The 26,715-nt window shown below is 37.6% G+C and overlaps 1 protein-coding gene across 1 annotated transcript; it reads right to left on the bottom strand.

Annotated features, from left to right (window-relative positions):
• Nucleotides 1–9,346: 9,346 nt before the first annotated feature.
• Nucleotides 9,347–12,509, bottom strand: LOC149177863 (uncharacterized). Its single transcript, XM_089423476.1, has 3 exons — nt 12,277–12,509; nt 11,868–12,026; nt 9,347–9,399 (listed from the first exon to the last, which is right to left on the bottom strand). The coding sequence occupies exons 1-3, from the start codon at nt 12,468–12,470 to the stop codon at nt 9,372–9,374; spliced, it is 381 nt and encodes a 126-aa protein (XP_089279602.1). The 5' UTR covers nt 12,471–12,509; the 3' UTR covers nt 9,347–9,371.
• Nucleotides 12,510–26,715: the final 14,206 nt, after the last annotated feature.

Here is a 26,715-nt window from a genome sequence, read left to right as displayed (position 1 = left end):
ACATGGCTCCTCCACCTACTCTTCCCATGCTAGCAGAAGAATATATACAGTGAAAACTTACATCTTGCTACCTCCGAGTAGGACCAAGCTCTAATCCTTGAACTCTATTGGAAAATTTCAGTGAGCACAGAGTTTCTCCCATGTCATTTTCATGGGGACTAATTTGTACAAATAAAGTCTTTGTGCATCCTCCTGAGTGAACATGCATCATATTGGTGTTAGATGTTGTGGAAGGACTCTGAGACAAGACAATATCATACCATCTCTATACATTCCTTCTGCCATCACCTGCCAAAACATGGCTCCTCCACCTGCTCTTGCCATGCTAGAAGAAGCATATATTTGTTTATAAACCATATCAAATAAATTGTCTCTCTAGTCAATGCCGAATCTTGGGTCTTTAAAGGATTTCTCAAAATCTACAAACAAAAATAGTTTCTTCAATATTCTACTTCCATCTTCTAGATGGTTCTTTATCCAACCTAACCGAACAGTTAATAAATAAGGGCAAACTTCTCTTTGTATTCAGACTGATGCCCTTCCAAACGAACTTGCTTTATGTACAGACATATGCAGTGAATAATTAGGAATATGTTAATAAACCCCAATTATTCTCCAAAGCGATAAGAAAATAAGGGCAAACTCATTTCAGAAATTCTTAATGCTATCGTTCCATCTTCACTTAGATTGTGGTGGAAATAAGAAGCTTTCTCGAAGGATTACAGGAAGAAAATGAGACAACATTAAGAAATTCAGTTGAATTTGGAGGAGATGAATGTGATGGCAAGGCAAATCTATTAAACTTTAATAATCAAATATGTTGAATAAATCTGCCACCATTGGAAGAGGAACATTTAATCCCATGAAGCCACTGATGCATTGGGCTGAAGGTCCCTCACCAATTTGAAGAATATACGGCTCTCTAATGATATTTCTCAAAGGAAACCAAGAAAACAATGTTTTGAAACCATAGGGCGTTTATTATTAGCTCCATATTTGCTAAAATTTGCATTTTCTGTCTTACAAACATTCTAAAGCTAAGTTGTCTTCTTGCATAGACGCAGACGAACAATTTGCAAATGATGAGGAGAATTAGGGATTTAAAAATATAAATTTGCATGCCTGCTAGTTCCTAAAGAATATCCCAATAACTCTAGCACATATAAAGAGCAAATTCTTTCTAGGAAAAGAAAAGGAAAATCTGTTAAACTTAAATGATCAAATATGTTGCATAAATCTGCCACCAACGACGTTGAAACAACACATTTACATTAGTCTCACGAAGAAGCATGAACCTGCCAAGTTCCAACACTAAAATATTTTTTAAAACATATATATGGAAATGTGTTCATCTCTTCATTGGATGCATTGTGCATTTGATATTCATAAGTTCTCTTCCTGGGTGCACTTACTCTTTCTTGGCACACACTTGTATTTGATTCTTGGTGACATGCTTGGTTTTTTCAACACATGGATATTTGCTTGTTGGAACTCTCAGTCTGCTGCTGAGATTTGAAAAGTGGAATGACAAAAACCAAAAGTGGAATTTCATGGGGGTGGTTCCCTAGTGGTGAGCTTCACCAATTCAAATATGCACCTAGTTGACTTAAAACCCAAATAAACCATACGCCAAATTGACTTGAACAAAATTTCATATTTCTGGCACATTTATGATCCTCTTAGGTTAGCCATTTTCTTGGCTATTTTCGAACTTAGTTTTTACTTGTCTCTTCCAGTTTTCTCTGCAAACCATTGCACAAACCACTACCATTTAATGGCCCCTCAAACAGTAGATTCGATGAACTTTTTACGAAGCGAAATCATACCAATTTCCAAGGCTAATTTGTGCTAAAATTTATTGTGTTTTGGTTGCTGCTTCCCCAGCGAAATTGTGCCTCTGTCAATGGCATTTCATGGCCCTTCAATATAGTGATTTGATGGGTGCCTTTCCAACTAAAAATGTGCTCCATTTTGTCGCGACTTGGTTGGTAAATTCTCAGCAAAATCATGGATCTAATCCTAGTGAATTCGTCCTCTTTTTATACTGCATTTTGGTCACCAAAACACCCAACAAAAACGAACCTCTTGGCTCTGTCAACCGTGTCTGCAATTGTAAACTTGTGATATTACCTCTCTGACATTGCATATTACATTTCTTTCAACCTTCACTAATTTCATCTTACTGGGCCCTGGTTGTCCACACATCTGCCTCTACCCACAACTTAGCAATATTTTCATTATTGGTTTGATCAAATATCACTGGTGATATGTTTCTCCCACTGTCATTGTTCATTGTAAGCAGATTTATTGCATCTGCATTCAAATATTTCAAGGTAATGTCCTATTTTATTGTAGAATCGATTGACAGAAAAGAGACACTTGCAGTCACTATAGGAAAAGCGTATCATCATTTGATATATTGATTGATCTAGATTCTATAGGAAGGGGAAGCTGGGTAGAATGTACCATATATGTGAGCTCTAGCTTGAATTTCACAGCCCCAATATCTCAATGCAGCATTAACATATATACAATTACTAAGGTCCATGGGTCTGCAAATGCTCTTGATCCTTTCTATAACATATTGTCAAGCTTCTCAAAATTAAGCAAGTTGAGACAAACAAATAACAAATGCGTCATCCTTTGAACCTTGCAATGTAACTAAGTTTGTAGTCGGAATCATGATTGGCCTTTGGAAAATGTCCTTTCGACCAGTGAATTCAACACCAAAACTAAGGATTGTAAGAAGATACATCCTTGAGTTCTCTCCACTGGTGAATGACTAATTAATTAGAAGTATAGAATATCTACTTCTATTTGGCAATAAAACATATTCCTAAGGGATCTTTGATATGACCAATGAGGAAGTTTAATCTAGTTGCCACCGACAATATCACAATCATAAAACGAAGTCCAAATAGAAAATTGCTTGCCCATCCATTCACTATTCCATCTCATTGCTATGAACATATATGCCTCACATTCATTACAGAGCCCTGGCATTCTTATGACTACAATTCAATGACTTTTGTTGATGCAATTAAAAACATTGTGTGATAGATGCAGCAAAAGGTGATAATTCCCATGTCATAGTACTCACACTAAGGTATGCCATTGATAATCATTGAGTAATACAACCCTATAATATCTTGAATACAGCTCGACTATGATGCAAAGAATACAGTGAAAAAATATTTGGGCCATATACCAATTGTTATGAGAATAAGAACACCCAATAAAGCTGGTGGATTTCTGGAAAAGCTCAAAAAGTTTAACTGTATTATTTTGCCAAGAAAATGTTACAACATCCCCAATCCAATAAATCATTCATGGGAGTTTAAACACCCTAAGTAGATAGAAGCTTCCATCTTTGACCTGCTTCTCCAATCCATGAATGCCTTGATAAGAATTTCTTCTAGGGCTTCATCTTCCTCAACTTCTTTGGGGAAACTCTATGTTCTGCTCCTTATTACTTACATAATGAATATATGTTGCATCACCAATTCCCTACATCCAGAAGCTTCTTTCAATGGTGCATGCATAATTGCTACCAAAGGACAGGCTAGATATGTGTTCAACAAAATAGCAACAAATTCTTCATTGGCATGTATGCAGAGGATCTTTAGTACAGATAATGAGGAAGACGAACCCTTCATTATGGCCTTCTCCTTAAGAATGTGTATGTCTAAGCTGCGTTGTCTTTTGATTTGGAAACCTTTTCAAGCGCATGACATTCTCACAATAAATACCATCTAGAGGATTACTACACATTCAAAGTCATTATAGCCATCCACTCATCCTCCATAACTTATATCTTTATGGGGAAAAGAAAAGATGATACCTCCCAAAAACGAAATCAAGAGTTGTTCCAGCCTTGTACATTAAGAGCAGCTACTAGATCTTCAACATTGTTGCCAAATACAACAGAATTATTACACTGACCATCATCGATAACAACTTCATGACTTCCCACAACCGCATTCAATCTGAAGAAACAAAGTTGAATATCTCGAACAATTGCATTAAATCATCAAACTGGGTGTAAAAATGGTTCCATTATGACATAAATTAAATTGTGTAATTTGTAGGGATTCAAGACTAATTTCCAATTAGCATGAGGCCTTATTATGAATGTAAGATCAGCAATTTTCAAGCATAAATTTCTATGATAAAATAGTCACTGCCATTCAGGGTACAAATAGGTCTGCTAGGAAACTTGACTAGAAATCACTATTAGCAAATTTCACACGAGTGTTGTGCATAAGAAAACTATTAAGTATCTTAAAAACATGATTACAAATAGCACGGGAAGGTAAGGAATACATCAACTGAATAAGATATTTCCCTTGATATCATGCAAACAACATATCCATACTCTGCCATTGCAAAAACAAGTGTTCAATTTTTCTTTCTTTTCTAAAAATGCAAAGAATGTTACCTCATTTTTAAGAGCTGAGTCACATTTTGTAAATGCTAGACCTGGGATCGATAGCACTCCAGAGAACTCTGTTGAAATCAGTAATCACAAATGTATCAATGACATTCCTTTCTTCTGCCTACAAAGATAAGCACCCCCAATCACACCTGTATGAAGCCACTGGTGTGTTGGGTTAAAGGTCCCTCACCAATATACGGCTCTCTAATGCTATTGTTCAAAAGAAACCAAAGAAAACATTGTTCTGACACCATAAGGCGTTTATTGTTACCCCCATATTTGCTAAAATTTGCATTTTCTATCTTACAAACATTCTGAAGCTAAGTTGTCTTCTCTGAGCATAGATGCAGATGAACAATTTGCAAATGATGAGGAGAATTAGGGATTTTAAAATATAAATTTGCATGCCTGCTTGTTCCTAAATAATATCCCAATAACTCCAGCACATATAAAGAGCAAATTCTTTGTAGAAAAAGAAAAGGCAAATCTGTTAAACTTAAATGATCAAATATGTTGCATAAATCTGCTACCAACGACGTTGAAACAGTACATTTATATTGGTCTCGCGAATAAGCATGAACCTGCCAAGTTCCAACACTAATTGCTACCAAAGGATAGGCTAGATATGTGTTCAACAAAATAGCAACAAATTCTTTATTGGCATGTATGCAGAGGATCTTTAGTACAGATAATGAGGAAGATGAACCCTTCATTATGGCCTTCTCCTTAAGAATGTGTACATCCAAGTTGTGTTGTCTTTTGATTTGGAAACCTTTTCAAGCACATGACATTCTCACAATAAATACCATCCAGAGGATTACTACACATTCAAAGTCGTTATAGCCATCCACTCATCTTCCATAGCTTATATCTTTATGGGGAGAAGAAAAGATGATACCTCCAAAAAACGAAACCAAGAGTTGTTCCAGCCTTGTACATTAAGAGCAGCTACTGGATCTTCAACATTGTTGCCAAATATAACAGAATTATTACACTGACCATCATCAACAACGAATTCATGACTTCCCACAACCACATTCAATCTGAAGAAACAGAGTTGAATATCTCGAACAAGTGCATTAAATCATCAAATTGGGTGTAAAAATGGTTCCATTATGACATAAATTAAATTGTGTAATTTGTAGGGATTCAAGACTAATTTCCAATTAGCATGAGGCCTTATTACAAATGTAAGATCAGCTCTTTTCAAGTATAAATTTCTATGATAAAATAGTGACTGCAATTCAGGGTACAAATAGATCTGCTGGGAAACTTGACCAGAAATCACTATTAGAAAATTTCACACGAGTGTTGTGCATACAAAAATTATCAAGTATATTAACAACACGATTACAAATAGCACGGGAAGGTAAGGAATACATCAGCTGAATAAGATATTTCCCTTGATATCATGCAAACAACATATCCATACTCTGCCATTGCAAAAACAAGTGTTTAATTTTTCTTTCTTCTCTAAAAATGCAGAGAATGTTACCTCATTTTTAAGAGCTGAGTCACATTTTGTAAATGCCAGACCTGGGATCAATAACACTCTAGAGAGCTCTGTTGAAAGCAATAATCACAAATGTATCAATGACATTCTTTTCTTCTGCCTACAAAGATGAGCACCCCCAATCACACTTGTATGAAGCCACTGATGCGTTGGGTTAAAGGTCCCTCACCAATATACGGCTCTCTAATGCTATTGCTCAAAAGAAACCCAAGAAAACATTGTTATGACACCACAGGGTGTTTATTATTACCTCCATATTTGCTAAAATTTTCATTTTCTGTTTTACAAACATTCTGAAGCTAAGTTGTCTTCTCTGAGCATAGATGCAAATGAACAATTTGCAAATGATGAGGAGAATTAGAGATTTAAAAATATAAATTTGCATGGCTGTTAGTTCCTAAAGAATATCCCAATAACTCCAGCATGTATAAAGAGCAAATTCTTTGTAGGAAAAGAAAAGGCAAATCTGTTATACTTAAATGATCAAATATGTTGCATAAATCTTCCACCAACGACGTTGAAACAATACATTTATATTGGTCTCACGAAGAAACATGAACCTGCCAAGTTCCAACACTTAAATATTTCTTAAAACGTATATATGGAAATGTGTTCATCTCTTTATTGGATGCGTTGTGCATTTGATATTCATCAGTTCTCTTCGTGGGCGCACTTCTTCTTTCTTGGCACGCACACAATGTTTGATTCTTGGTGACATGCTTGGATCTTTCAACACCTGGATATTTGCTTGTTGGCTCTCTCGGTGTGCTAGCTGAGATTTGAAAAGTGGAATGACAAAAACCAAAAGTGGAATTGCGTGGGGGTGGTTCCCTGGCGGTGAGCTTCAGCAATGCACAATATACACCTAGTAGACTTGAAACCCAAATAAACCATATGCCAAATTGACTTGAACAAAATTTCATATTTCTGGCACATTTATGATCTTCTTAGATTAGCCATTTTCTTGGCTATTTTCGAAATTAGTTTTTACTTGTGTCTCTTCCAGTTTTCTCTACAAATCATTGCAGAAATGATTGCCATTTAATGGCCCCTCAAACAGTAGATTCGATGAACCTTTTACCAAGCGAAATCATACCAATTTCCACGACTAATTCATGCTAAAATTTACTATGTTTTGGTTGTTGCTTCCCCAGCGAAATCGTGCCTCTGTCATTGGCATTTCGTGGCCCTTCAATACAACGATTTGATGGGTGCCTTACCGCCTAAAAATGTGGTCCCTTTTGTTGTGACTTGGTTGGTAAATTCTTAGCAAAATCATGGATCCAATCCTAGTGAATTTGTCCTCTTTTTACACTGCATTTTGGTGACCAAAACACCCAGCAAAAACGACCCCCTTGGCTCTGTCAACCATGTCTGCAATTATAAATTTGTGATATTACCTCTCTGACTTTGCATATTACACTTTTTTTCAACCTTCACTAATTTCATCTTACTGGACCCTGGTTGTCCACACATCTGCCTCTGCTCACAACTTAGCCATATTTTCATTCTTGGTTTGATCAAATATCACTGGTGATATGTTTCTCCCACTGTCATTGTTCATTGTAAGCTGCTTTTTTGCATCTGCATTCAAATCTTTCAAGGCAATGTCCCAGTTTATTGCAGAATCCATTCACAGAAAAGAGACACTTACAGTCACTATAGGAAAAACGTATCATCATTTGATATATTGATTGATCTAGATTCTATGGGAAGGGGACATTGGGTAGAATGTACCAGATATGTGAGCTCCATCTTGAATTTCCCAGCCCCAATATCTCAATGCAGCATTAACATATATGCAATTACTAAGGTCCGTTGAAGGTTCTTCTTCCCTCAAGCATTGGATGGACTGAATTCAAAGATAGGAAAAGGGTCATCTGAAGGTTCTTTCCCTAAGCATTGGATGGACTGAATTCAATTTCTTAAGGATCACTTTCATAATTTATCTGGAGAATGGAACTATCAAGCTGATTATCTGTCCAAGAAAACTCTTCTGAAGGATGGTCACATCTTCTTTAAATAATGAAGAGACATTAGGTTATTCAGGAGGGTATCAGTTCAGATTCCAAGTGATCTTCACTTGGCTCACATCCTTTTTTATGTCAAGAGGTTCTTTCCTTTCTGTCTGCTTATGAACAGTCTAATTTTGTTTATAAATAGTCAATCTTTCTTGTAATATGGAGTTTAAAATGTCTCAGTCTATCTGCTATGTATCATTTTCAGCAATTTCATTCAGTTTTTGCAAAGCTTTAAGCTATTCTTGTCATATTTGTTTTTGTCCATACCAGACAATTTTGTGTGGGTTACAGTAGCTGACTTTGAAGTGTATATGCCTTTGAAGTATTTTAGGTTATATATGTAACTGTGCTCCTCTTTCTTAATGAAAGGTAATGAAAAGGATGTCTTCTCCTCTGGAGAAAAGATACACAACCAGGGAAACTAATAGGGGCAGGAAAGTGTTAACAGAAGATCTTATCCGAAAGATGAAAATTTCCTAAATGATTTAGGTTTCTGAAGTAAGAAAAGCTACCGCAATGAATGATTCCATGATTTAGAGTTCTGAAAATAAGCAAAGCTAGGGCAATGAATGTACTGACCTGGAGGGAGTTGGAGCAGACGGATTCCAGAGTTAATGAGAGTCTGGTAAAGCTTCATCTCAGCCGGAGAGAAGAATGCATAGGTAGAGAAGTGATAGTCATTCAAGGATCTACAACCATCGTGCGCTCCATTAACATCGATGATGTTAAATTTGTGAAGTAAAGCAGAGTCTATGGAAGTAACAATGAAAGGATCGAAAGGAGGAGGCAGGGGACAAATCTGCATATCCCACCACAATGATGATCTTCCTGCGGCTGTTATCTCCATATTCTTCTTCCTGTCAATTCCTGCCTACTGGTATTGATGATCAGAAAATGGAATGTGATAACACTTCAAAGGAGATTGATCACACTTCAAAGTAAATGGGAGTTGAACGGTTTAGAGGGATTGATCAACGGTTTAAGTATTTGTAATCGTCTAACATCTAATCGTACGGTGTCCAAGGATGACAGGTAGGCAAAGAGGGGGATGGGTTTCAGAGAGAAACGCCTTACAGCGTAATTATATAATTGTATGATCCGCTTTAAAAAAAATTAATGTGATTTTTTTCGAAAATGTTTTAAATATTCAATCCAAAAATCTTCAGACAACTTAATAAGTAATTTTTTTTTTCTAAATCTTTGTTTTCACAACCCAATTATATGGCACAGCCCAAAGATGCATAATTCTGTGATTTTTTTTCTTGTACTTTTTACCGAGATAAGTTCAAATCAAAGTTTCAGGTATTCGAACTTCTCCACAAAATCAAAAAAATAAACTATCAAAAAGATCGAAACGTGAAGGGATCTAAGATTTTTACCTTTTTAACAGGAAATTTTCACTTCAGGGACCTCTGATTAAACTTGAATATCTGCAAAATAGAGCAATTCGTGAAAACTTAACCGATACCAAATTTGACAATCGAATAACCATGAAAAACAACCCGAAAACATACCCAAAATTCATATTGATGTTCGCACCATAACAGTAAGAGCTATACAGATGCCCTTTATTGTAGGCACTACTGAGATTACATTGAAAACACAAATTCTACCGTCGTAAAAAATGCTCTGAATCGATAAAAGAGAAACAGATGACGTGCAAAAGTCTACAAAAATAACCCAAACTCATTACCACTGTCATCTCTAGCCCTCTTTGAAGCAGGAAAATTGAAGTCTACCCTCTTCACGAAAACAAGATCAAAAGGAAGTCTTAAACGACAAAGTAAGAGGGACTTTGTAAACCCTCCTTATAACATTAAGAGATTTCTTTAAGATCTGCAGCAATACGAGCATATAAAATCTGCAACGAAAGGTCTAGGGCTTCATGAATGATGAATGCTTCAAAGATATAAAGATATAAACAACTCTATGTAGAAGAATTATAGAAGAGATAAACTGCGGGTGGAGGGTTTCTGGAATTCTCAAAGAAGAAGGTGCAAAGATTGTTAAATCCATAGGATATGAATTTCCCAACCTGCAAAGAACACAACAATGACGAGAAAATGAAATTACAAAAATAAATTGAAAAGTTGTTGACAAAGTCCAAAGAAGAGGTAAATGGAGCAAACTAAAGGTCGAATTCCCTCACAGCAAAACGCTGGAACCCCACCTGCAAATGGCAAGGCCTCCAGACATTTCAAAAGGAAGTATTAAAAGACAAAATAAAAGTGATTTTATCAACCATTCTTAACGTTAAGAGATTTCTTTAGGATCTACAGCAATACGAGCATATAAAATCTACAACGAAAGGTCTAGGGCTTCATCAATGATGAATGCTTCAAAGATATAAACGACTCTATGTAGAAGAATTATAAAAGAGATATACTAAGGATGGAGGGTTTCTGGAATTCTCAAAGATGAAGGTGCAAATATTGTTAAATCCTTGGATAAGAATTTCTCAACTTGCAAAGAACACAGAAATGCAAAACATAGAATTCAATGACCAGAAAATGAAATTTCAAAAATAAATTGAAAAGTTGTTGACAAATTCAAAAGAAGAGGTAAATGGAGCAAATCAAAGGCCAGATTCCATCAAAGAAGAACGTTGTAACCCCACCTGCAAATGACAAGGAAGTATTAAAAGGAAAAATAAAAGGGATTTTGTAAACCATCCTTAACATTAAGAGATTTCTGTAGGATCTACAGCAATACGAGCATATAAAATCCACAACGAAAGGTCTACGGCTTCGTCAATGATGAATGCTTCAAAGATATAAATGACTCTATGTAGAAGAATTATAAAAGAGATAAACTAAGGATGGAGGGTTTCTGGAATTCTCAAAGATGAAGGTGCAAATATTGTTAAATCCGTTTGATAAGAATTTCTCAACCTACAAAGAACACAGAATTTAATGACCACAAAATGAAATTTCAAAAATAAATTGAAAAGTTGTTGACAAATTCAAAAGAAGAGGTAAATGGAGAAAATCAAAGGCCGGATTCCCAAAAAGCAAAACACTGCCTGCAAATGATAAGGCCTCCAAACATTTCAATGAAGGAATAATTTAACCCTCCTTTTTCCAGCACATAATTCAGATTATGGTAATATTGTGTTCATCTGCTATATTTCCAGCACATAATTCAGATAATGGTAATGCTGTGTTCATCTGTTATATGTCTTGATTCTAACCTTTAAAAAAATGAGTAAAGTCGAAACAAAATGCTGCAACCTCACCTACAAATCATAAGGCCTCCAGACATTTTAATTGAACCCTCTTCTTTTTTCCAGAACATAATTCAGGATATCCTCAATTTTTTCATCTTAATACACAGAATCAAGACATATAATAGATTAATACACAGAATCTAGAATCCAGGCCTATAATAGATTGATACACAGAATCAAGAGATATAACAAATGATCACTATATTGCCATAACCTGCTGATTCGAAATCCCGAGTCTTCCAGATCGATGGTAGTCTTCCAACGAAATTATTTCCACCAACAAATTGGTTATTTCCCAATATATCCACCACCATACCATGTGTTGCAACCCTTAGGTTTCTGAAGTAAGAAAAGCTAGCAACTTTATCCTGCCAAATACACCACTAGAGCTAGTTCCATTATGTTAACCCTGGCTAAGCCAGAAGGAAGTCAAGGACAGTATTAATATGAAACAAAATTCCCGGCATGGATATGCCATTGTAGTAGTGAGATATGCAATTAGAAAACCATGATGAAAAGACAATGGATGTTTTAACATCAACCTAGGGGCTGAAACCTATGACAAACAGATATTCAATCTCTTCGGCTACTTGATGTTTCTGTAACATGCAATATCTCTGAGCTCTTCGAATAAAAGGGAAAAGAAAGAAGATATGTGCTAAACAGGCTGACCTGGAAGAATACAGCCTCCCCGTGATTGCACACAACACATCGCACGGTTTTAGTGCGTGGAAGTGTAGGATCTGAAGCCACGTCCTGTAAAATCTGTGTGCGCTCACCTGCCGCATGATGAATCTCATTTCTGTACACACAATTGTTTTCTGCAATCTCCTACACAAAATCCCACAAAGGTGTGAGTCTTTTATTCCACCAAAACTCAAATACCTAAATCCGCGTTTCGCCCCTACTGTACTAGCTCATGCGGGGCGAATGTCGTAAGCTGGCTAAATTGCATAATAACACTCCAAACAGGGGAAGACGCAATAAAAAAAAATCAATGCCAACATTTCATTTAATGTCAAACCTCTAAAGTCTGGGTAAGCCACACCATAGCAAGGTAAAAGCTTGTCTTATAACTGACCTGATGATCGCAGTTTCGGCAGGCATACAGGAGAATCTTGTTTTCTCTGTCTTCCTTTGGATACAACCATTCAGGGATCTGCAGCCATCGCGCGCTCCATTAACATCGATGATGTTAAATTTGTGAAGTAAAGCAGAGTCTATGAAAGTAACGATGAAAGGATCGAAAGGAGGAGGCAGGGGATAACGCTGCATATCCCACCACAATGATGATCTTCCTGTCAATTCCTGCCTACTGGTATTGAAGATCAGAAAATGGAATGTGATAACACTTCCAAGGAGATTGATCGCACTTCAAAGTAAATGGGAGCTCAACGGTTCAGAGGGATTGATCTACGGTCTAAGTTTTTGTAATCGTCTAACATTTAATCCTACAGTGTCCAAGGATGACAGGTAGGCAAAGAGGGGGATGGGTTTCAGAGGGAAACGCCTTACGGCGTAATTAGTTAAAAAAAAATAGAAAAAGAAGAAATCATTGTAATACAATGGGATTTCTTCTTGCTTTAAGTAAGATCTTGGTCTTAAAAATAAATATAATTGAGACAATATCTAATACATCAATGTTAATTTACCTTAATGTTATTTCGTTTAATGTAAATGAAAGTTCATATATATTCTTTTTTTATAATTTATGTGTTAATTAATTTAAAAGTCTTGATGTTAAGAATAAATAAATATAATTGAGACCATATTTAATACATCAATGTTAATCTACATTACATATTTCTTTTAATACAAATGAAAGTTTACATATATTTCTCTTTTATATTCTATATGTTAATTAATTAATAGAGACCTCCCTGATTTATAAGAAAAAAATATTAGAATTAATAAAGATTTTCATAATCTATTAAAAATAATAATAAAATTAATAAGGGTTTCTATAATATATAAAAATGTTTATTAAAATGCATGTGTTTTTAAGAACATACTACAATAATTTACATATTCAAAAGATTCTCTCTACCATCAGATTGACTAACCAACAAACAAATGGAACAACTAAATTAATAACTACATGCATATTGCTTTCTAAAATTTTACCCGTGTCTTATATGTTGTCTTATTTTAATCAAAGAAACATGTAAACATGTTTCATTATTAAAAAGTAAAAGATATTTTAATCATAATGAAAAATATAAAATATTTTAATCAAAGAAGCATGTAAACATGCTTTTTCTTGTCTTATGTGTTATCTTAAACATGCTTCTTCTTGTCTTATGTGTTATTTTAAACATGCTTCTTCTTGTCTTATATATTTTAATGAAAAACATGTAAACATACTTCATTATTAAAAAATATTGTAATCATAATAAAAAGTATAAAATATTTTAATCAAGGAAACATGTAAAGTTACTTATTATTAACAAGTAAAATGTCTTTAATCACTAACTTCTTAAAATGAATAAAGAATTTTACACTAAATATATAGTATTTGCAACCCATGACACTCTAACATACCTACAATTAATGACACCCTATCTTCATATGAAGGAGTCTTCCCAACTCTTCATATTACCCACACAAAGTCTGCAAAGTTACCTCATGATGTTTTCAAATAGGCATCATGATCTCCAATAATGTCTCCACGATCTACTGATGCTTTTCAACAAGATATCTTTGATAAGTTGCATTAAGCCCTCAATATCTGCACAAAGGAAATTCTTTGTTTTAACTCTCTGTTCTTTACTGTTGTGGTAATTGTTTCAAGTGTGACTGCTTTTCACTGTTCTTGCTATTGTGATCTCTTACTTCCCGGAAACAAATTCACATACGCTTCAATGATGGTGCTAGCTACTGCTCCCTTCAAATGATGTCAGATGAAACTTTATTTTTCCCTTCAAATGATGTCAGATGAAACTTTATTTTTCCCTTACAGAATTGTTCTTCAGGTTGCGTTATGTACCTGATTAATTCATCACTGGTCTGAGCCTTTCAAAAGTTAATCCGATCAACGGAGTTGCTCGACCTTCGGCTTCCTTCTGTCCTGCTAGACCTCCGGCTTCCTTCTGTCATGCTGGACCTTCACCATTTTTCTTTTTGTCCTGCTGGACCTTCGGCTTCCTTCTGTCCTCCTGGACCTACGACTTTTTTTGTTTCTTCTAGTTCACTCATTGTGAACTTTCCTTGTTCTCTATTATAGATGCCTGATATGCCTGACCTTTGGCTTCATTTTTCGCTCACTTGATTATTGGTTTCCTCTGCGCTCGCTCGACCTTCGGCTTCCTCTGTCTCTTCGAGTTCACCAATACTCAAAAGACTCGTTCATTTGGAAGAGAGGCCGAATTACAATAAATGTTGCATATTAAAATGATATCAGAGAGGCCCTTTTTTAATATTCATACAATAGACTCATTATTTACAGAGGATTTCATAGGAGAGACCGTACCCAATGAGGTCCCACATCCATGTCATCAATCGCAATTGCAACTTTCGTAGATCCCGCAATCGCAACTCTTAACATCACCGATGTAACATGGTCGATATTCATACTACCGGTGAAATGGATGCGATATAATATTAAACAGTCGTCAATAGATCTGTTGGGTCCATAGCTCTATCGCAATCAGTGGTCTATCAGGTCCACAAGTCTTATCGCAATCGCAGTTTACCATTGTTACATTTCTTCAAGACTTGCAATATGTGACGGATGCGATATTTCTTTAGGACGTATTATAATGATGCGGCAGGTCCGCATACATATCGCAATCGGCGGATTTAACATGTCATCCTTTTTTAACTTTGCGATTCAACGAATGCGATATTACATTAGGTTATGTCATAGTGGTGCAATTAGGTCCACAATAATATCGCAATCGGGGATTTCAGTGTAACAACAAGGCTTCAGGACTCGTGATGCGATGGATGTGATATTTCAATAAAAAGTTGTTAATAAATGCATCGGGTCCACATCCGTATCGCAATCGACGGTTTGTGGGACTTTGACTGGCACATGGATTAAAAACGGCCTTAACCCTTGTAGTTGACCATGATCTAAGGGTTGACTATGAGTTCAACGGCTAGGATAGTGCGGGAATTTAGCCACGATCAAGGAAGTTTGTACTTTCCTACCCTCGCTTTTCCAATAGTTATTGCTCCTGTTGGCTCTTTCCTTGCTACGTGTTCCTCTTTGCTCCTTCCGATGAATTATTCCTATCAGCTCTTCTTGGGCATATATTACATGCGATACTCCAATGTTTTCTTCTTTACTCCTTTGATATCGTTGTTGCTCTTTGTTCTTCTGATAGCACTTACCCTTGGGCATATGTGATAACCTACTTCTGTTGCTCCATAACCTCTTCCTCTCACTTTTTGGCTTCACGATGCCTTCTCCTCTTTACTCTTTCTCTTTCTCTTTTGATGGCTTCTGATATCTTTCCTCCTTGGTTCCATTGTTTCTATTATGTCTGTATTCAATCCTTGGATCCTCCATAAGCAGTATCATGATCAATGAGCATCAATGGGCAACCTCACATGTCACAAGAATTTGCCGTCACAAACACTGCTATATTGACATCAATGACAACCTAGATTAACAATCTCCCCCTTTGTCATTGATGGCAATATTCTTCTTCTCTCCCCCTTTGACATCAATGGAAAAGGAGTGCACAAGGACTCCCCCTATTAAACTGCTCCCCCTGTCGTGGTGCTCTTCTTTTTAAAAAAGATAGAAGGATTGTTGTCTCATCATCAACTAGCACATTATCCCCTCTTCATGTCTCAGAACTACTTTATCATGGCTTCAACAATGCTTAAATATGCTCCACTTCAATGCTTCCAAACAGATTGCAAATAGCCACATACCAAATGTTCAAGTCCAAGTTTTTATGCTTCAATCCATATTTTGTTGTCTCCACCATCAGAATTAAGATGCCTTCATAGTCTGAATCAAGAGAAAATGCCACTGAAATTGCTATCTTTCTTCAGATCCATGTTCCTTTGTATCTCTATGCTTCTCCTTAAGTTACTGAGCTATATTCGACTACACAACATTCTCCTTTCCATAGTCTTTTGATGAGCCATCTTTTCCATGTGTTCTTGTAAAAGTCTCTGCAAGTTATCTCCACTAGCAAATTTTGATATCCAATCTGTGACTGTCTCTTAAATTCTTTTTGCTGATTGGCATCTTTTTGCAATGCTTCAGTTTTGTTAGATGTTGCCAACTTCTCTTCCTTCAAGCTCCATTCCCAGATGTATCCTTTTGTTTGAAGGTTGCCTCTATTTGTGTACATAATTTACCTGTTCTAAATCCCTTAGTCGAGACATTTATCTTTTGTAATAACAACAACATAGTTATTTGGCTTATTACTCTAGTATTAGATGACCTTCTTTGCTGCTCCAATTTCTACTTAGTGATCAAGTGGAAAACATCTTCAACAATTGTCTGAATAATAGTTAAGAGATCATGTTCTTCAATGGAGTGCTCCTGAGAAATGATCTTTATCAAAGAATGATTATTAATATAGCTCAACAAGGATTTCATAAGGACCCTTTCACAAATAGCTTCTTCAATAATGATCAAGAATCACAGGCTCCCCCTAACTGTATGCATCATCTCTTTTGGCAAATTCTTCCCATCAAATGCTTGGATTGTCGCAGATCATGCCAATAACACGTGTTGTTGGCTGGAGAGTTCAAGGGATTTTCAGATTGTATTTGCTTCCTTCTCCATATTTGTGTAACTTTCTTATCTGGCATAGTTCTAGCTTGAGAAGGTGCCCAAATCAAGTTACAATTACGTGCCATATAACCAATGTTATGACACTTGAAGCATTCTATGTTGTTCATGAATAAGAATTCATGACTTCTTCTTGCAAAATTGTTCCTCGGAGATTGTTGGGGACCATGATATCTATCTTTATGATATGCCCTACAATCTTTTGCCATGCGTCCAAAGTTTGTACAAGCATAACAATAACCAAGAAATAAACTTTGGTACCCGGGAGATGGAGATTTCCTTGATGTACTTCTGAAGTCTTCCTGCCTTGAGATCCTTTGATGATAACCATTTATTCTCGCATCCTTGACATTATCTAGATTTCTTCTTGGAGTGGGATTTCTTCCATTGTTGCCTTGACTCTTCTCCTTGCCTTTGCTGGATTTCTGGCTTCCTCACATCCCTTTTGTTTGAATCATTATCATTCTTGTTTGAGGATTCACCCGCATACCCGAGACCTAATTTATCAAATGGACATCTTTGATTTTGTCCATCCCTTCAACCTTTTTCTTGAAGGAGACAATCTCTTCTTCCAATATTTCACAATCATTATTCTTCTTAGCAAGTTGTTTCTCAATTTCTTCCTTGATACGAGTAGCTTCATTTGCTTCTATTTTAAGGGAGATGATATCTGACTTCATTTTAAAGATTTCTTCATTTTCCTTTGCTAGACTACTCTCCATTTCTTCCCTGATCCTTGTAGCTTTACATGTTTCGGCCTTGAGAAGGTTGATGTTAGATTTTAATTTGATGATTTCTCCATCCTTTGCTTTTAGTTGACATATCATGGTGTTTCTCTCCTTTTCTGCTTCATCAACCTGCCCTTCTATGATTTCTAATGCTTCCATTGTCTTCTCAGCTCCTTGTGCTAACTTTCTTGCTTCTTGTAGTTGAGATTTGAGAGATGAGACTTCTACCTTGTACTGCCCAATCTCTTCTTCAAGTTTGTTCAAGCTCTTGTGCCTTTGTTCAAGTTGACTTGACAAGGTATCTTCCCATTTCTTCACTTTATCCAATTGATTTGTCATGGATATGACTTCTTCATGATGCTTTCTTTTGCTTTGATGAAATTCCTTCTTAAGTTTGGCAAGCTCTTCATCCCTTTCTTGTACTTGAAGCTGGACAAGGTCAACTTTCTTCCTTGTTTGGTCTTGGTCACCAACTAGTGCTTTCATATTAAATTCCTCGTTTTCCTTTTTCAAATTGATAATCTCTTCCATGGAAGCCATAAGTTTAGCAAGGAGATCTTCTACAAAATCTTTTTCATTCTCTTCATCTTCTAGGTCTTCTTTAGCCTGGATGTCATCATTCTCATTTTCAGCTTCTATGATGGATTCTAGATTTCCTTCTTGGTGTCCACCATCTTCTTGACTGGTGGTCATGGTCAATGCTCCTTTTGAGTGAAGGTCATGAAGTTTGTCCCATATACCCATTGTTGACGAACATTTTCCTAAATTGTTCTTTATAGAATTTGGTAACCCATTCAAGATTGCCTTCATTGCTTTTGCATTGTACTCCTTGGATTCTCTATCCATCATGCTATCAACAGTGACTAATTTCTAGATTTCAATGCCTTGAGTCTTTAATAAATTCCTCATTCTTGCTTCCCATATATGAAAGTTTCCATTGAACCATGGAGCCTCCTCAAATTGATTGTCTTCTATTTCAGTGGTAGAGGGAGACACATCTTTAGGAGGATTGGAGACTTTCTTCCTTGGCTTCGCCATTTGTGTTCTAAAGATCAACCTTCAAGCTATTAGGCTTTGAGTAAAGGTACTAGCTCTGACACCAATTGTTGGAAATACTGAGAGAGGGAGGGTGAATCAGTATTCCTTTTCAGTTGTTATTTTTACTAGTTAAATCATTTATATTTAGAACACAAAATGAACAACAGGAATAAATGCTTTTATTAATATAATCTTTACAATAAATCAAATACAATATATATAAGGCTCCAATCTGCTGCCAAGCACCAACTTGGACTTTTGTTGAGGCTCCAACCTCCAGGGCACCAACCATGTCTTGTCAAGGCACCAACCTTGGATTTAGAAGCACCAACTCCAAGGACATCAATCCTTCCAATTCTGAGGCACCAACCCCAAGGGCTCCGACCCTATCTTGTCAAGATATGTTTGGTGGTAATTCTATGCTCCAAAATATTCTTCACTAAGTTTTGTCATTCTACAACTTTACTGTAGTTTCCATGCTACGTCATTAATGACACCCTGTCTTCGTATGAAGGAGTCTTCCCAACTCTTCATATTACCCACACAGAGTCTGCAAAGTTACCTCATGATGATTTCAAATAGGCATCATGATCTCCAATAATGTATCCACGATCTACGGATGCTTTTCAACAAGATATCTTTGATAAGTTGCACTAAGCCCTCAATATCTGCACAAAGGCAATTCTCTGTTTTCAACCCTCTGTTCTTTACTGTTGTGGTAACTGTTTCAGGCATGACTGTTTTTCACTGTTCTCGCTATCGCGATCTCTTACTTCCGAGAAACAAATTCACATACGCTTCAATGTTGGTGTTGGCTACTACTCCCTTCAAATGATGTCAGATGAAACTTTATTTTTCCCTTCAAGTGATGTCAAATGAAACTTTATTTGTCCCTTCACAGAATTGTTCTTCAGGTTGTGTTATCTACCTGATTAATTCATCATTGGTTTGAGCCTTTCAAAGGTTAATATAATCAACAAAGTTGCTTGACCTTCGGCTTCCTTCTATCCTGTTGGACCTTTGGCTTCCTTATTTTTGTCCTACTGGACCTTTGGCTTCCTTCTGTCCTGCTAGAACTATGGCTTTTTCTGTTATTTCCAATTCACTCGTTGTGAACTTTCCTTGTTCTCTATTATAGATGCCTGATACACCTAACCTTTGGCTTCCTTTTTCGCTCGCTTGATCTTCGGCTTCCTCTGTGCTCGCTCGACCTTTTGGCTTCTCGACCTTCGGCTTCCTCTGTCTCTTCGAGTTCACCAATACTCAAAAGACACGTTCATTTGGAAGAGAGGCCGAATTACAATAAATGTTGCATATTAAAATTATATCAGAGAGGTCCTTTTTTAATATTCATACAATAGACTCATTATTTACAAAGGATTTCATAGGAGAGATAGTACCCAATGAGGTCCCACATCCATGTCATCAATCGCAATCACAACTTTCGAAGATCCTGCAATCGCAACTCTTAACATCACTAATGTAACATGGCTGATATTCATACTGCCGATGAAATGGACGCGATAAAATATTAAACAATCATCAATAGATCCATCGGGTTCATAGCTCCATCGCAATCGGCGGTCTGTCGGGTCCACAAGTCTTATCGCAATCGCAGTTTACCATCGTTACATTTCTTCAAGACTTGTGATATGCGACGGATGCGCTATTTCTTTAGGACGTATTATAATGGTGCAACGGGTCCGCATACATATCGCAATCGGCAGATTTAACATGCCATCCCTTTTGAACTTTGTGATTCAACGAATGCGATATTACATTAAGTTATGTCATAGTGGTGCAGTCGGGTCCACAATAATATCGCAATCGGGATTTCAGTGTAACAACAAGGCTTCAAGACTTGGGTCCACAACCTTATCGCAATCAACGGTTTGCGGGACTTCCACTGGCACATGGATTAAAAATAGCGTTAACCCCCGCAGTTGACCGTGATCTAAGGGTTGACTATGAGATCGACGGCTAGGATAGTGCGAGACTTCAACCACGATCAAGGAAGTTCGTACTTTCCTACCCCTGCTCTTCCGATAGTTGTTGCTCCTATTGGCTCTTTCCTCGCTACATGTTCCTCTGTGCTCCTCCCAATGAATTCTTCCTATCGGTTCTTCTTGGGCATATATTACATGCGATACTCCAATATGGCTCCTCCAATGTTTTCTTCTTTACTCCTCTGATATCGTTGTTGCTCTTTGTTCTTCCGATAGCACTTACCCTTAGGCATATGCAATAACCTACTTTTGTTGCTCTGTAACCTCTTCCTCTCACTTTTTGGCTTCACGATGGCTTCTCCTCTTTACTCTTTCTCTTTCTCTTCTGATGGCTTTTGATATCTTTCCTCCTTGGTTCCACTGTTTCTATTATGTCTGTATTCAATCCTTGGATCCTCCATGAGCAGTATCATGATCAATGAGCATCAATGTGAAACCTCACATGTCACAAGAATTTGTCATCACAAACACTGCTATATTGACATCAATGACAACATATATTAATAGATCACTAGAGCACTTCTCAATGCTGGTTCTCTTTGGGTTCTGCTTCGATATCATGGATGAACAGGAAGCAGAAGTCGGTTGCTATAAGCACCATCGAGACCAAATACATAGCTACAAGTATGATCTCGTATGAAGCTACCTGGTTGTGGAAGCTCTTCAGGGAGTTGTTTGTACATATGATGAATACCACTGTGATCCTCTGTGAGAACCAGGGGGGATTCGATTGTTGAGGAATCCCGTATTCGATGATTTCTCCAGTAGATGGACATCATATACTATCTTATCTGGGATATGGTAAGTCGATGAGCAAGGAGGCTCCATCGCATTGATACTGATATATAAGTCGCAGACATTTTGTCAAAGCCCTGGGGAAAGGTCAAATCTATGACTTTCCCAAAAGACTTGGAGTCGTTGAGAGACCTTCTTATAAGGGTCCTGCATGTTGCATGCATTGAGCTCTGGGAGCTCTGGGGAGCTTGGGGTACTTACTGGAGCAACATACGACCACAGGGCGACTCACCCTCCCCCAGTGGTGCGCTATGTATAGGGTGAAAGGTTAAACCTTCCTCTATGATACCCCTGACGACTTTGGGACAGGATGATTAGTTCTCATGTGGGCTAGGATGATTAGTTCTCCTGTGGGTTAGGATGATTAGTTCTCCTGTGGGCTAGGATGATTAGTTCTCCTGTGGCGACTGTTGGACAGGATGATTCGTTCTCCTATGGGATAGGATGATTAGTTCTCTTGTCGAGGCATCCTACCCATGCAGTCTGGGACTCATGGGAAGTACCTCTCATCTAATCAATGAGTAGGGAAATGAAGTTAAGGACCATAGTAGTACTATCAATGGACGCATCGTTGTATCTACTGTACTCCCTATGTTAGGAAGACTTCCATTGATTTGGGATCAGTATTAATAGTTTGAGACACTGTCTTGTGATATTGATCTGGGATCAATAAAATTGACTTCGGGTCAGTAAGAGTGATATGGCACACTCTCTTTAGATGAAATTGACTTCGGGCAGTAGAGAATGGTATGAGACATTCTCGATCAATTCTTCTTCTTCGCGGTTGAACCAAGCAGAGCAAAGCAGAGTAGAGCAGTGCAAGGCACTGATGGCAAAGATAGTACAGTCGGACATATGGATCAGCAGATGGAGTGTTAAAATTGGAAACTAGGTCCAAACTCCATGTGGATCATCTTATTAATGGCAGCTGATATTTTTCTTAGAACCCTCTCATCAAGAGGTGTAGGAATGATCTAAAGATCATACGATTCCGATAAGTATTCATGGAGATATGAATTTATTTGTGTTATGGGACAATTCGTCAAGGTCGGCCACCAACCAAATAAACCCCACTTGTGCTCAGCGTTTTAGTATAAATAGAGGTGCCTTCAAATTCATTTGGACACACATCCTCTTGGTGATCTCTTCCTCTCCTCTTGTCTTTGGGTTTTGGTAGGAGGAGAGATCTAAAGAGGATACGCTGGCCTAAAGGATGCCCTAGATCCTAACACTATCATGGAGAAGATTTTAACGCAGTGAAGGAAGCCTACTATACACAACTCTATGGAGAGCCCTACGCTAACCTATATACAACTCTATTGGACAGCCCTATGATGCCCTATACACAACTCTATTGGAGAGTCCTACGCTGCCCTATACACAACTCTATGGAGAGCCCTATGCTACCCTATACACAGCTCTATTGGAGAGCCCTACGCTGCCCTATACACAACTCTATTAGAAAGCCCTACGCTGCCCTATACACAACTCTATGGAGAGCCCTATGCTACCCTATACACAACTCTATTAGAGAGCCCTATGCTGCCCTATACACAGCTCTATGGAGAGCCCTACGCTACCCTATACGCAACCCTATGGAGAATCTCTATGTTGCCCTAACTGCAGTCCTCTAGGTGATATAAAGGAAGACTATTCAAGCATGCCCCAGTCACAACCATGAAGGAAGGAAGGTATAAAAGTGGCTTGTATGACATGGAGAAGAGTGTTGAAGGGTATACATTGAAGTCTGTCCAACAACGCAGCATATTTTAGGACTATGTTGATAATAGTACAATCACTTGGATGGAGAACACAATGATGATACATTGAAGCAGCATGATGTTGCAAGCAACAGATATATTGCAGCAGCATGTTGATGAATGTTGCAGCATGATGGGTATAGCGATGAAGTGTATCATAGCATAATGAGGGGCAGCACAATGGTGAGGTACAACAGTATGATATAGCAAGTTCATAGTGCTGCTAGTATAACACATTGGGACAGAAGCATGATACTTAGTGCAGCAAGTACAGCTAGCATGCCAGGGACAGCAAGCTAGCTAGGTGCAGCAAACACATAAGTCAATATGGCAACATGGTGCAGCAATGGCACATGATGCAGTACAGTGATGGGTACGGTCATGATTGATGAAGCATGATGAGATGCAGCATTGTGATAATGGGTGCAGCATGGTGCAGCATGATGAGGCGCAGCATGATGATGAGATGCAGCACGATGATAGGTGAAGGAGTCACCTTGGGGAATCAATTGAAGCAACATGTCTTCAATCGATCTCATGTATCATCTTCTTAGAGATGATCTATACTCTCATCTAGATAAGTAAAAGTGTTGAATTTAGCTGTAAATGTACTATCTCTCTCTCTCTCTCTCTCTCTCTCTCTCTCTCTCTCTCTCTCTCTATGTGTGTGTGTGTGTGTGTGTGTGTGTGTGTGTGTGTGTGTTGAACTATTGAAGAACATATAAGTAGAATTGATCAAGGATTTCCCCACATTGGGGTTTGTCCCTAGCTAGCGCCACATCTTGTGTCCTCTTGTCTTGGTTTGTCTTCGGCGATTTATTTTTATGTTCTATCTACAGTTTACTTTAATGTTGATGTAATTGCTAATCTGGAAAAGATATTGAGCTTACTATGAAAATTGAAATAAATTGCTCTAAGCATAGAACATACCTAAACTTAACAAGAACCTTCTATGCATCAAGGAGGAGCTTTAAGGAAGCCGTTATACATTGTTATAGAATGCTCCAAAAGAGCCCTATTTGTAGTCCTCTTCTCACACAGTTAGACGCAGTCTTATACCCTAGCCGCAGACAAGAAAGAGGGCTCTTCGCTGTCAAGGAGTGAGCTCCATATTCGTTGTCCTAAGGTGGCCCTAATACGCAACTAAGAGGAGTTTTATACTTAGCCAATATAGGCCCTAATCCACAGCTACCGAGCTGCCCTAGATGTTGTTTATCTAGCCCTTAATTTGCAGTCAAGAGATCTTAGACGCAACAACAAGAAGGGGTCTTACATTGTATGCTTCGATCAAGTAATGAAGTCGTTGTTATATATTGAAAAGCTGAATAGCATATGTAAATCAATAAGTACTGACAACTAGTGATAATGTTATTTGTTTTCCATATGCTTATCTTGCTATTGAGCTAGGCCACAAGGCATAGCTAGCAGCAAAGGTTGTCTAAGGGCTGCATTATCAAGTCAGACAACTAGTGTAGTACGCAGTCATATAATGCTACATTCATTGAAGGACTGTATGAAGGCCAGATGGACTGTGTGATGCATTGCAGTATGCATATAGTGGTGATGTAGGTGACAGTGTGATGATGTAGCTGACAGCGTGATGATGAATGCAACATGATGTAAGTGTAGCATGATGGGTACAGCATAGTGCAACATAATGATAAGTGCAGCATGGTGATAATGAATGCAGCACACTGTTGAGTGCAGCATGGTGATAATGAATGCAACACACTGTTGGGTGCAGCATGGTGATGATTAGTGTAGCATAGTGATGAGGTGCAACACAATGATGATGGATGCAGCATGGTGTGGCACAATGATGATGGACATGGTATGATGGGTGTAGCACAGTGATGAGTGCAGCACAGTATTGGGTATAGCATGGCTCAGATCTCCTACCTCATGTGTCATCTTCTTAGAAAAGATATCTACTCTTATTTTGACAAGTCAAAATGTTGACTTCTGATGTATATGTACTATCTCTCTCCACTGAACTATTGAAGAACATAAGAAGAATTGATCAAGGGTTTCCCCACATTGGGGTTTGTCCCTAGCTGGCGACACATCTTGTGTCCTCTTGTCTTGGCTTGTTTTCTGCGATTTATGTTTATGTTCTATCTGCATTTTACTATCATGCTAAATGTGATTGCTAATCTGGAATTGATATTGAGCTAATATGGAAAATTGAAGTAAATTTGCTCTAAGCATAAAAAATACCCAAAATTAACATCAATTAATGCCGAAATGTCTATTGATCAAAGAGGGGAGTCCTCTCCTTTTTTTCAATATGAAATATCTCATCTGCCCGTTAATAGAAAAACCTATTCAAGTAAGGACGTCTCTGTTAACTCCAAAGGCAAGTGGTAACGTTGGGGCATCTACTCAGAAAGAAGATATCATAGCCAGGAACCATGGCATAGCTGAAAGGGCACAAGCAGTCATGACATCACCTAGAGCACTTGATCAACAATCAGGGTCAATTAATGCCCCATATAAAACTCTTAAGGTGAGGGATAACATTCATAATCATCCAACAAGTACTGTGGTGAATACTAAAGAAGACGAGGAGAAAGTTTAAAGTGCTCAAGGATGTTAAAAATAATAGCAAGTAAGGTCTTCTTTGACTTGTGCCTTAGTCAAAGAGACTACAAGTTCCTTTAGCATGCATGAGTTCCTATAAGTTAGGATGGGGTTCCTATAAATTAGCACGAGTTCCTAAAAATCAGGACAAGTTCATGAAGCAGTTTTATTCATGTTCATAATTGGAGGCTCAGTTATTTGTCTCCTAGTGTGAGTTAGCTTTGGAAACAGACAAGTGACCAATCTCAAAGGTTATTTGTGGCTAGGACAAGTTGCATGAGTCAGTGAGACCTAGTTAACTAGTCAATCACATGTCAGAGTTCCAAAAATAAACATGCCAATTTTAGATGGATCGAAAATCTTACAAGGAGGATGAAGGCACAAAATTGATCAGTGTTTTGTGAGCACGAGTTGGAGAGACAAAGAAATAGAGAGCACAGGTTTGTGTGTGTAAGCTTGTGAGAGGAAGAACATGAAAGAGAAGCTTGCGATCATATTTGAGGAGGAATTTCGCTAGGGATTTACACAAGAATTTAGGTAGAATCCACTATATAATAGGAGCAACCTATGTGCATAGAAATAGGGAGATAGGATCTGGCTACTTGCAGGTGTTTCAAGCCTAGTTCAAGCAGGGAGAACCATTGTGTTCTTTATTGAGACAACATTGTATTGTAAGAGATCTATTGCTCATTATTCTATCAATAAAATTCTCAAACAAGCAAACAATTTTCCCAATAGGGTTCCCTAGAAATTTTTGTGTCTTAATTATTGAGTGATTGTATTTATTTATGTTCCTATTCCACTGCAAATAAGTAGAGAAAATTTGTGTCCTAATGAAAAGAAACTAGCTTTCAA

This window comes from Pinus tabuliformis, chromosome 4_1, assembly GCF_031772625.1.
Source record: "Pinus tabuliformis cultivar Carrire ecotype Pingquan chromosome 4_1, CPIR1, whole genome shotgun sequence".
NCBI lineage: Eukaryota > Viridiplantae > Streptophyta > Pinopsida > Pinales > Pinaceae > Pinus > Pinus tabuliformis.
The sequence above is the reverse complement of the archived record's forward strand: the minus strand, read 5'-3'. Positions and strand labels throughout refer to the sequence as shown.